The sequence below is a fragment of the Tachysurus vachellii genome, chromosome 7 (assembly GCF_030014155.1).
Source record: "Tachysurus vachellii isolate PV-2020 chromosome 7, HZAU_Pvac_v1, whole genome shotgun sequence".
Lineage (NCBI taxonomy): Eukaryota > Metazoa > Chordata > Actinopteri > Siluriformes > Bagridae > Tachysurus > Tachysurus vachellii.
Genome location: NC_083466.1, coordinates 13,230,147 through 13,243,462, shown reverse-complemented (window position 1 = coordinate 13,243,462; position 13,316 = coordinate 13,230,147). Strand labels below are relative to the sequence as shown.

Here is a 13,316-nt window from a genome sequence, read left to right as displayed (position 1 = left end):
ACTGTCTCATGTTTGTCTTGTCCTGCACTGTTTGCACCAGATTGCACAGTTGCACTTTATGTATCTAGGACTAACTTACTAAGTCCTTATAGCCCTGTCTTTGTTTTATGTAGCACCATGGTCCAGGAGAGACGTTGTCTCATTTCACGGTGTACTGCAACAGCTATATATGGATGAAATGACAATATAAGTTTCTTGACTTGAAGTGGTTCTGATTACTGAAGTGTCACCACTGTATCCAGCCTATTAAGTGCAATAGTACAAAAGACGTACTAACAGTTTGTATATAAGCTCCACGCTGTCCAACAGATTTAAAATCAAGTCAAGTAAATGAGCTGAACGTAGTGGCGTTTACTAAAAGCTGGAGCCATAGGAACATAGACTGAACTGTATAGACCTTCATTCCTTCCACCAGGAGCCCAACGTGCCAATAAAAACCTGGTGGTGTCACTCAGGGTAAACAAGACGACATCATGAGGGTGGTTACTTACAGTGTGACGGTTCTGTTAGGGAAAGAGGTGACTGGTAGCACCTGCTGGAGCTCCATATTGCTACACACCACCTTCTTGTCCACTGCACCAGACCGACTGCTGGCTTTAGACCGTTCTTCACTGGGTTTACATTCAGGAGAAGCTGCACAGTTTACCGTCCTGAGCAGCACAAAAGCCAAGAAAATCCCACACCAGCTGCTGAGCGACATTGCCTGGTTTTTTCTGTCGAAATGCACGAGATGAGCAACTGAATGAAGTTAATATAGTATCGAAATGCTGGATTGTTGCTTCAACAACGAGTTTGTTGCTTTATATTTTTATGTATAGACATTAAAAAAAGCTCCAAATCCAGGGCAACACAATTAAAAACACACATGGGGAAATCTGCTCCAGTGAATATGTGGTCATACTGAAAGCTTGGTATCCACATTTACATTCGGATGCGCCATGGCTTTGTGTGCTCCACATGAATGAATCAGTTCAGAGAAGCGCTCCCGTGATCCTTCCTTTGTTATCCAATCGGCTCGTTTTACGACTCGGTTCCATGGAGTCGGTTCAGGCTCAACAAAAGTCTGCTCGGCAGGGAAAAAACTTTAACTCCAGAATAAATTTCTGTATGTAGCTGCATTTGCTGGTTGTAATCCATGTCGCGTTGTGTGTGTGACACAAGCACCAGCTTTCTCACTTCTCAGAGAAGACAAAAGTTGAACGCAGCACGAACGACCAGATCCGTAAACATGTTGGGAAACACAGCGCGACTCGGGTTTCGTTTAGTCCCGACGACACGGTTCGGTTCTTTTTTGTTTAGTTTGTACGTTAAGAAAGCTTGTCGACGTATAAAATAAAATAAAAGCAAACGAGCCCGTGAAGCAGCGGTGAGAACTGTGCAGCTCGCGGTTGTTGAACTCGTTAAAATCCGCGTGAATCCCGGTGCTCCACTTCCGCCGGTGACGTCACCGCGGCTCTGTTACCTTTCTCATAAAGTCCACGATGGAGCGCAAGTGTCCTGGATCACACACACTATCACCATTATTCACTATAATACAAGAAATAAATCACTGCCATACGACATATAGCCATCAAGTAAACTATAGAGAAGAGGATCTGAATAACTCTGAGGGACTTCCAGTTGTTTCACATTATTATTATTATTATCTTATTTTATTTCATATAGCAATGAGTAAAGTATTTAAAAAGCTGTAGAAATCTATCAATCTATCTATCTATCTATCTATCTATCTATCTATCTATCTATCTGTCTGTCTGTCTGTCTCTCTATCTATCTATCTATCTATCTATCTATCTATCTATCTATCTATCGAACATTTGTTTTCCTCCTCTGTAAACTGCATCGACAACAAAATAATCTGTTTATTAACTAAATTAAAATCATGTGTAAATGGTAGATGAGTTGTGGCTTTTTTTATTGTGCCACTTGCTTAGTTTTTCTTCACGTAAACAAAAATGTATGTGTCCTAATGAACTAGAAACTCGATTGTGCTTTATATGAGAGACCAATATAAAAAACAATAATTGTACACTTAATATTTAATGATACTTATATCTTACCTGGAGCAGAATAAATAAAAAATCACTATACATTTAGGTAAACTAACTAAACCACATTCCTATTGGAGACAATTTAAAGTATATCCCTTTATATTATATTCTGTGGTGTTAACATGTCTAATCATAGCCTAACAATTGAACAAGCTACTTTTAGCTAATTGATAAATTCCATTTGTAACTGCTCACTAAACATTAAACAGGTAAATTACCTGCCAACTAAACATATTACAACTGTAACACAATACTCCTCAACCCTGTCTACATTGTGTTCATTGTGGGTCTAAAGAGTTCAAGCAAGTTCAGACTCGCAGCTGTGGGTAACCCATAACAGAGAGGAGAGCAGACATTGCATGCAACTGAATAAAGTAGGAGACTTGTTTTTCTATATGAGCAAGTTTGGACACTCCTATAATATAAACATTATTTTATGTTGACAATTTTGATGCAGAAAGTTTATATATGAATGCTTGACTCACCAAGGGACATTCAGTGGACTTCTAAGAGTATAAAGACATGATGTTACACCCTTTGTGGTGTAGAAAGGCACCCGTAAGCTTTTTGCACTGTATCAGTACTATAATAGTCTAAAGCAGTCATTCTCAAAGTAACATCTGGGGACCCTCCAGGGGTCTTATTGATCATTTTTATTTTATGTGGTTTTTAGTATAGGGGGCACGGTGGTTAGCACGTTCGCCTCACACCTCCAGGGTTGGGGGTTCGATTCCCGCCTCCGCCTTGTGTGTGTGTAGAGTTTGCATGTTCTCCCCGTGCCTCGGGGGTTTCCTCCGGGTACTCCGGTTTCCTCCCCCGGTTCAAAGACATGCATGGTAGGTTGATTGGCATCTCTGGAAAATTGCCTGTATTGCGTGTGTGTGTGCGCGCGCCCTGCGATGGGTTGGCACTCTGTCCAGGATGTATCCTGCCTTGATGCCCCATGACGCTTGAGATAGGCACAGGCTCCCTGTGACCCGAGGTAGTTCGGATAAGCGGTAGAAAATGAATGAATGAGTGGTTTTTAGTATTTTGACTTGTTCTTATTCAAGAGAAAGAACAACTTTCTTGAATAAGAACAAGTCTAAATACTAAAAATAGTATTTTATTTAAAAATAGTTGTTGCTGCAACAGCAGCAGCAACAACAACAACCACCACCACAACAACAACACAACAGCAACAACAACCACAACAGTTGACAAACCCTGAGATGGGACACTCTGAGTTTTCAGTTACAGAACAGCTGAAAAGAGTTAGTTTTTTTGGGATTTGGGATTTGGGATTTAGAAAATAATGAATAAGTAGATACCCGAACTACTCGGGTCACGGGGAGCCTGCGCCTATCTCAGGCGTGATCGGGCATCAAGGCAGGATACACCCTGGACGGAGTGCCAACCCATCGCAGGGCACTAGTAATTATTACATTAATCTAATTAGACTTGTTGAAGATGTAATTTGTAGTTAGTAATTAAGAACTATTTTAGAGTAACTTCGCAAAGAAACGTAAGGCAACGAAAAGTCATAGGGATGTGACAAAAATCCACTCAGGGCTCAAACGAATTAATACAGACTCTTCATCAACAGGATCGTCCATAAAAGGACACGCCATTTCATTCATTTTACATTTACGGCATTTACAGACCCCCTTACTCAGAGTGACTTATATTTTGTTTCAATTTATACAACTGAGCAATTGTGTCCACAAAAGCTTGGTGGCCCTGGGATTAGAACCCATGACCTTCTGATCCAGTGTTACTCATTGCGCGGCTCGCGAGCCTCCTGCGGCTCGCCAAGCTTTAATATGCGGCTCGCATGGCAGTAAATAATACGATGATATGATCATGTGGTTAAAATTTATTTTTCATTTAAATAACATTAAAAACAATCAGGGAAGCATAGAAAAACGAATGTGCTCTATTACAAATAATAATATATATTTATATATATTATTTGACTCGTCACAGACTCACTGCGTTCTGCGCAATAGCCAGTTTTTGGCGGCCTGCCAGAAGCTAGTTTGTGTTTCATGCTAGTTAACAACTTGTGTTTACTGTACACACGGACTAAAAAATGGATCGATTTCTTATCAAACAATCCCGCGCACAAAATGAACAGCAACAAAGCAATGTGACACTGACAAAAGAGGTAACTGATGGGGAGCATGCATCATCCGCAACTCGAGTAATTATTTTATTGCAATATTGTACATTGTATTTAAGCAGATAAGCTATTTAAGACTGAATAACTTGGCATACTTTGCGGTGAAAGTGGCTTTCCTATTGACTTTGTCCTATCAGTGTAGCTCACATGAAAAAAATAGTGAAGACCACTGTTCTGATCAGTAGTCCGACTCGGCGACACCTTAACTACTGAGCTACCTTAACCACATCCCACAGTCCTTTGCTGCTCTCTACATAACTAAAATGTGGGCAATGAATGAGGTGTTTAAACGTCGCTTCCTATTTAAAAAAGGGGAGGAGACCGAACAGAAACTCTGGGTTTAACTGAAGAAAACCTGCTCCCGACCAGGTTAGGTTCACAGAGTAAGTTACTATGGTAACTGACTCCGAGTGTAAGTTACCTCTCTTTCAGAAACGGGCTTAACTTAACCTGCTTTCTCGGGTTTAACTTACCTCCCTTTCTGAAGCGGAAAACCCAGAGTTTCCATCATTTCAGAGTTAACATACTCAGAGTTTTCACTTAACCTGCTTTCTGAAACAGGAACCCTGCACAATTAACAGATATTTTTTTTCCTTCCGTACGTGATGACGTGTTTACACACACACACACACACACACACACACACACGCGCGCTGTACGTGCTGACGCAGCACGCTGGATTTCCTGGCGCTGTACACGCTTTAAGTTGAACGCTCAGTGTCAGGTGAAATGAAGGCAGTGAAGTCTGCAGGTCACTCACTGATTAACGCAATCTAAATGGCGCTTTCTAAAAATACCCCCGTCGAAGGTTTTCCCAGTGATTTTGCATGGGGAGCTGCAACAGCTGCTTATCAAATCGAAGGTAAATGTAATAAACTTTAAACTGAACTTAAAGTAAATCTACTGAAATCTCATGTGACTGTGCCAGTCATTATACATCCTGTGTTGTTGTTGTGCAGGGGGCTGGGATAAGGACGGTAGAGGACCCAGTATATGGGACACTTTTTGCCACAGTAAAGGCAGAGTGTTTGAGGATCACACTGGTGATGTGGCCTGTAACAGCTACCAGCTGTGGGATGAAGACCTGAAGTGTATCCAGCTGTTGGGTCTCACACACTACAGACTGTCCTTCTCCTGGTCACGGCTGTTTCCTGATGGAACCACAAGTGTTGTCAACCCTAAAGGTGCTCTGTCCAGACTGTAATCCATTATTTAAAGCTTCAAACAAATCTATCTGTCTGTCTGTCTGTCTGTCTATCTGTCTGTCTCTTTACCTGCAATCTATCTGTCTATTCATCATTCTGTCTGTCTGTCTGTCAATCTGTCGAACATTTGTTTTCCTCCTCTGTAAACTGCATCGACAACAAAATAATCTATTTATTAATGAAATTAAAATCACGTGTAAATGGTAGATGAGTTGTGGCTTTTTTACTGTGCCACTTGCTTAGTTTTTCTTCACGTAAAAACAAAAATGCATGTGTCGTAATGAACTAGAAACTCGATTGTGCTTTACAGTATATGAGAGACCAATATAAAAACCAATAATTGTACATTTAATATTTAATGATACTTATATCTTACCTGTAGCAGAATAAATAAAAAAATCACTATACATTTAGGTAAACTAACTAAACCACATTCCTAATGAACTGCATGGAGACAATTTAAAGTATATCTCTTTATATTATTATATTCTGTGGTGTGACTGTGATGTCTAATCATAGCCTACAGTATTAGAAAACAGTACACAAGATCTACTTTTTTACAGATAAGTTTTGGCAATATCCATAGATACAAAATCTCAATTATCTAATCATAGCTTACTTGTGAATATTAACAATCCTTTGTAAAATAAAATAAAATATTTTATTTTAAATAAAATAAAAATAAATGCACTAATGGTTTTGGTTAGAGTATGTTTCTTTCTATTAATTTATCATTTCTCCTAATGCTCAATTGCAAATGTTTATTTTAAACCCTGCAAGCTTATTGAGTTTATAATCGATATGTTATTGCATATCCCTGCCTATATGTTTTATTCCCAGGTGTAGCCTACTATGACAAAGTGATTGATGACCTAATTGCAAGCGCTGTTGTGCCCATGGTCACCCTAAACCACTTTGACTTACCTCAGGCTCTGCAGGACCGTGGTGGATGGAAGTCTCCAGAGATTGCAGATGTTTTTGACTCATATGCTCAGTTTTGCTTCAAGACTTTTGGGGACAGAGTGAAGCTTTGGATTACACTGAACGAGCCTTATATCTGCGCTAAACTTGGGTATGAGAATGGACTTTTTGCCCCAGGTCTTAAAGAACCAGGGACCTCGGTCTACATTGTAGGTCACAACATGCTTCGTGCCCATGCTAGAGCCTGGCATAGCTATAATGCCCACTTTAGATGCCTGCAGGGAGGAAAGGTGTCCATAGCTCTTAACAGTGACTGGGCAGAGCCTTTAGACCCATGCTGTCCTGAAGACATGGCTGCTGCTCAACGATACATGGACTTTAACCTGGGCTGGTTTGCTTGCCCAGTGTTTGCCACAGGGGACTATCCAGAGTCCATGAGGTCCAGGATTGAGGCTCAGAACCTTAAACTAGGATTTACTGAGGTACAGCGTTTGCCCAAGTTTTCAGAGGACGAGCCTAGTCCCTTAGGCACAGCAGATTTTTTTGCACTGAACTACTATACATCACGCAAAGTGAAGGACACAAGCTCTTGTCCCAGTGAGCTCAGTTTCATCAGGGACCAGGGAGTGGAGGCTATAATAGATCCATCATGGCCAGTGTGTGGTGTGTCCTGGCTTGCGGTTATGCCTGAAGGACTGCGCAAGTTACTGAAATACATAAAGGTATGTTTTTATTTATGATGTGCTATAATTTTATGCATCATGTATTTCCAACATGTTACATTTACAGATTCACAACTTTTGTTTTTATGTATGCTATATGCTATTTAGGACACTTGCAACAACCCGGCCATTTATATCACTGAAAACGGCTTCTCACAGATTGGGCCTGTGGAATTTGAAGACATTGAACGCTCCCAGTTTTATCAGGATACCCTTCAACATGTATCAAAAGGTGTGGCAATGTACTTTATACATCTCACTTGCAGTAATAAATCAATAAAAATGATATGGTGTACTTTAGTAGAAAGGTCAGGGAATTAAATATTAATCATAGTACACAGTTGTTTAGGCTGATATACAGTCACATCAGGAACACATGCTTATTTATTCAGTTATTCATGATAATCTGAAGCTATCATGGGCACAGACTCACCCAGACTGGACAGTCGAGGTTGAACTCAATGAATTGTTCTGACAATGTTTTGTGCATGTTGATATGCTTTTCTCTTCACCATAGCTGTAAAGAGTTATGAGTTAGTAAATCCTTCCGTGCAGCTCAAAACACTCTGTTTTTTATCCCCTCTGATCCCTCATATATCAACAGGGCGTTTCTGCCTACAGAATTGTCATTCACTCCGTGTTTAATGTTTTTTTTTTTTTTTTCTTTTTGTGTAAACTTTAGAGACTTTCTGAAATACTCAAACCTGCCCATCAGGCAGAACAGATATCACACAATCTGCTATTTGATGTGAACATCAATTGAAAGATTTAATGCATTGTGCTGCTGGCACATGATTGGCTAACCCTACATAACTGCATAAATGAGCATTTGTACCAGTAGATGGTGAGTGTAGGTGACTGTATGTGTATACATATGCTGTACACTGAAACTTTGACATATTATATTGTTTTCATACCATTAATGCTGTTCTGTACTGCTTTCTAGCTATTACAGAAGATGGTGTAAATGTGAGAGGATATTTTTCCTGGTCACTTCTGGATAACTTTGAGTGGTCAGATGGCTTCAGTGTGAGATTCGGCCTCTTCCATGTGGATTTCTCCAGCCCTGAGCTAAAGCGTACAATGTACCGCTCTGGTAGAGAGTATGCAGCTGTAATAAAAAGATACCGCACCTATACCAAGCCGGATAACTGAAGTCAACACTCTGATATCTATACTGGACATTAATTTGATTGTCTGGACACTGAATAGCACCAAGAACAAACAAAATTGCTGAAAACAATATTGATGACTGATTTTGTAGTTTTTAAAATCTAAAAATATACAAATCTATAGAATATAGCACAATTTAATGCACAGAGTAGTGTGTTTTTAGCAAATCCAAGGATTTTTTTAAATATGATTTGTGATCATTTTGATATAGAGGAGATTTTACAGTAGACAGTAACAAACAATAGTGGAACCTAAACACTTCAAATTACTTTATTTATGTGTGTGTATGCGTGTGTAAAACCTTAGGAAAATCATTAGATGAGGTTAAGAGCAGAAAGAGGTAGTTGCTGGAGGTGGAACTTTATAATGAGCTTCAGGACCACAGGTGATGATTACATACCTGATTGATCATGTAGACATTGACATCTACATGCTGTACAAATTAGGGAATAAACTTGAAAAGCTAAATAAATTACAGCTGTGACACTGGATTGATTTGACCTAGTATATGAATGACAGGGAGAGGTTGTGGCCAGGGTGACCCTGTTTACATTTTGTTGATGAGCACTGCCACACGGTGGTGTAAATTGGTATTACATGCACAGATGATTTAAGTCACAGCAGAGTGCATTAGGAACTAGCACCTCATTGCCTGCTGCTGAAAAGGAGACTTTTACCACAAGTGTTAATGTAATGTTTTGTTGTTACTGTTTTATTCTGATAATATTTTGGATCTTTATAGATTTTTTCCACCATAGAAGATGATTTACTTCCAGACATCAGGCCTCTTCAGGAGTAATCGCAAACTATTAAAACACAGATAAATAAATCATTTCAAATTATAACCTCAACATGAATGATAATCTCTATCACATGGAAATAAATACCATTTTGTGCCTCATATAATTATATTCAGCCAACTTTCATGCAACTCTATTTTTCCTTTGTTTCTACTTGTTGAAATCACCAAATGGGATTTAAAATAATATATAATATATACTTTGCAATATATATCTAATGAGCCCTGTAGGCCAATATACATGTATTGCCATATATATATATATATAGAACCAATGGCATTAAAACCTAATAAGTGAATGACTCTAAGGAATACCACGTGATGGCTCAGACAAGCCATAACACCAGTCAGTTAGGAAAAGTATGATTGATGGTCTTCCACTGCTCTCGTTCACTAATTCTGTTTGCCATTCAAATCATTCATTGTCACACTGTACTTGAACCCTGCCTCATAAAAAATATATCCAGCAGTGTCATAAAAATGACATGGCAGATTGCATGGCAGTTTTTAACATTACTTAATTAATTGTCATGATAGCGGTCATAATGTTTGTTGTCATGTCGATTTATATAGCACACTTTTTTGTGTGTGTTCCTGTTAAGCATAAGATTTGATTACATCTTTTATGTTATTACACACAAAGTGTCAAAATGCCTGATGAAATATGTTACCATCACTCTGACCTCATAAGAAATATGACTTTTCAAACTACATTTGGCATCGCTATGCCTATGGCAGGGCCATAATGTCATTGTCGGTTTATTTAGCTAACATTTAATCCTCGCCCTATGTATCAAAAGATTACCATTTAATGCTCGTCCTCATGAAAACATCTTGGAAGATATTGTCCTTCTTTCTTTGTTGCAATTAATTAAAACATATCCATACATGTTATTACACTGTATGTCATCCTTTCAGTGTAAATCTATCTGTCTATATGTTTTAGGGTTTAATGTTGGCTATACTTTTTATTTATTATCATTGTCATAGTTACATAGAATTCGTAATATTAAATTAGTGTTTTAACTGTAGCTGTGTTAAAAATGATAAAGTTTAAACAAACGAATCAACACATGAAAAAGTGGCTTGGACCAGGTTAAAGCTTTTACTGAAGAGTGAATAATTGTGGAAAATATGCTCCAGGATGCTGCAGAAGCAACCTGCCATGTCCTATGTGCTGCTATGCTAATGAATGTGTCCTTTCTTTGTACTTAAAGCTGCATATTGAAACGTATGCATGTGCTCCCACCTGCATGAAAGCAAGAACCACCCTCTGCTGTCTGCGCAAATCTAAAAACCTTCAACTCCTCTGATATATTTTTTTTTTTTTTTTTGCAGTCACAGTGTAAACCTCTTTCTGTTCTTTTAGTTAGAAAATAACAAGACACCTACCAGACAATAAGAAGGGAGTTTTATCTGTGGTGCAGTGTTATTACAGTTTTCATAAGCTATCTTAACGTCTGTCAAAAAATGTATACCAAACAATGGTGTCATGTCAGTTAGCAATAATGGAATAATAACACTCATATTGTTGAACATAAAGTCATGTCACCTTACAGATAGAAAGATTGCAGTAAAAATATAAAACCGGGATAAATCATGTCGGATATTTTTCCATCTTTAATGTCATATAGCAACCAGCTAAATTCAAGATAAACAGAAACCTAGAATTGTGCCTAGAAATATTCAATCACATTAAAACACAAATGTTCATCTACTTGTCATGAATGTAGTGGTTGTAATTAACCACAAATAAAGAATCAGCCGTTTCTGCAGGATTTTCTTGGTTTCAACTGATTGCTGAAGCCGTGGTTGTCAAACACCTTGAGGAAGCATGACAGGGACCTCACTGTCAAAATGGACAGGGGTACAAAAGAAACCCAAAACATTAGATGCACCCTGACACATTATGATGTCTATCATCAACTAGAGGGAAAAAAATGGAGCACTTCAGTGGCATTACTAAGAACAGGATGTCCCTCAAAAATTGATTTTAAAAAAAAAGGACAAGGAGGAAACTTATCAATGTGACTGCCAAGAAACTAAAAAAGCTGCAGGAATATCTGTAAAATAATGCTCACACTGTGTATCTCTTATATTCTTCACATGTCTGGGGTATGTGGTAGAATCTCTAGATGAAAAGGTTTTTCTTATTAAAAACAAATCAAAACAAATAAAGTCTGCTTAAATTTTGTAAAGCCATACATTTAATCCCCCCAAACCATGTGGCAAAATGTATTATGGTCTGTTCAGACAAAAGGTTGAACTTTTCAGCGTAATGTACAAAGTTTTTTTTTTGAACCTGAAACAATACAGCCTAATACCCCAAAATGTCCATACCCACGTTGAAGCATGGAGGTGGCAGCATCATGATGTGGCTCTGACTTCTCTTCAGCTGGGACTGGGGCGCTAATCAAGATAGATGGAAATATAGACAGCTCCAAATACAATTCTACTTTAGCACAAAACATTTCACCTTCCAGCTTGTCGAATAAGGCAGTGAGGAAGATGAAGACTTTCATCTCACTCCCCTACTGTTCAGCCATGGAGTCTATATTGTAACCCACCCCAAGTGCCTTGTTGATAATACTTGTAACTTGTTATACCATGTCCATGTTTATATACATTTATATATTTCTACACTCATATCTATCTATCTCTATCTCATATATATATATATATACACACACACACACACTCACCAGCCACTTTATTAGGTACCCCTTACTAGTACCGGTGTGGTCTTCTACTGCTGTAGCCGAACCGCCTCAAGGTTCGACGTGTTGTGCATTCAGAGATGCTCTTCTGCATACCTCGGTTGTAACGAGTGGTTATTTGAGTTACTGTTGCCTTTCTATCAGCTCGAACCAGTCTGGCCATTCCCCTCTGACCTCTGGCATCAACAAGGCATTTGCGCCCATAGAACTGCTGCTCACTGGATATTTTCTCTTTTTCCGACCATTCTCTGTAAACCCTAGAGATGGTTGTGCGTGAAAATCCCAGTAGATCAGCAGTTTCTGAAATACTCAGACCAGCCCGTCTGGCACCAACAACCATGCCACGTTCAAAGTCACTTAAATCACCTTTCTTCCCCATTCTGACACCGGTTTGAACTGCAGCAGATCGTCTTGTGGGATTTTTTATAAGATAAAGATACACCACGGCCCAGGGGAAAGATGAGATGAGAAAAACGTGCATCAAGAGTCAAGTGTTATACTGTGCATAGGTCAGGAAGCAAGCAGGTCGTCGGGGTCAGTGATTGATTAACCACCCCTATAGGCTAAGAATACACAGAAACCAACTCGCACACACACACAGGCAGAAAAAGACACGCGCACACAGCATTGAGGGAGAACTGAGCAGAAGGGTTTTAATAAAGAAATGCACAATCATAAAGAGTCACTTCTTAACATAAAAAGGTTTGACAGCATAGCGAGGAGGGTGTTGAGTCCTTTTATTGACACGCCATGGAGCTTGAGTAGCCTGAGTATGTGTAGATGGAGGTGGAAGAGTCTGAGTAGACTTGGTAACAACTGTAGCAGTCTGTGTTGAAACATCAACCCCCTTAACAGCAGACGTGTCGCTGGGTCGACCACGACTCCCCATATCCTGGATATAATGAGTAATGACCTCAGTAAAAAGATCAGCAGTAGGTGAAGGTGTGGAAAGGTCGGTTTCATCCAGAAGGTGTGCGACCCATGCAGAGATTGAAGCTAGAACACACCACAAGCAGGGCCTTAGTAAGCATATGCAATACATGGCCACTGGGGTAATGAGTAAACCAATGACCACTGCACACCATCTTCACAGAGACTGAACAGTAGAAGAACAGGTTTTAATCATATAGAAGAGGAAAAAGTGCTAGAGTACAAGGAAAATCCATACATACCCATGAATAAGTGTGTTATGTTGAGTTGTGTTGAAAAAGACCCCAGAAAAAGAGAATAAGTCAAAAAGCACATGAAACCAACTTATAAACTCCATGGCCTGATGACGTAGGTCCAAAGTCCATGAGACCGGGGCCCTCCGGATGGAAATAATGGAAAATTGAGAGGGCCTAAAGCACGGGCAAAACTTTCCAGTGTGGAAATAATGGTAATTTCTGAAGCGGGCGAAACTGTGTACGTGAGCGGAATTATGATTGGATAACGAAGGGGGTATGGCAAAAAGGGGGGGCATGTCAGAACTGTATATAAGCTTGTTGCAATCAGCAGTGCTTCGGTGCAAGTATCGTCTACTGGACAAACTTGTATCCCTGGTACCAGCTGGTTAATTGCTGTCTAT

At 39.3% G+C, this 13,316-nt stretch overlaps 2 protein-coding genes across 2 annotated transcripts in view; one reads left to right on the top strand and one right to left on the bottom strand.

Annotated features, from left to right (window-relative positions):
- LOC132848574 (adhesion G protein-coupled receptor A3-like) overlaps positions 1–1,436 on the bottom strand; it is a 35,352-nt gene extending 33,916 nt beyond the window's left edge. Inside the window, exon 1 of the mRNA XM_060874411.1 lies at positions 492–1,436. Within this exon, the coding sequence (XP_060730394.1) occupies positions 492–700 (209 nt within the window). The 5' untranslated portion in view covers positions 701–1,436. The remainder of the gene's footprint in view (positions 1–491) is intronic.
- Positions 1,437–4,904: 3,468 nt separating this feature from the next.
- On the top strand, positions 4,905–9,918 carry LOC132848573 (cytosolic beta-glucosidase). The gene is made up of 5 exons (XM_060874409.1): positions 4,905–5,074; positions 5,172–5,396; positions 6,258–7,060; positions 7,169–7,292; positions 8,007–9,918. Exons 1-5 carry the CDS (start codon positions 4,990–4,992, stop codon positions 8,213–8,215), a joined length of 1,446 nt encoding a protein of 481 aa, XP_060730392.1. The 5' UTR covers positions 4,905–4,989; the 3' UTR covers positions 8,216–9,918.
- Positions 9,919–13,316: the final 3,398 nt, after the last annotated feature.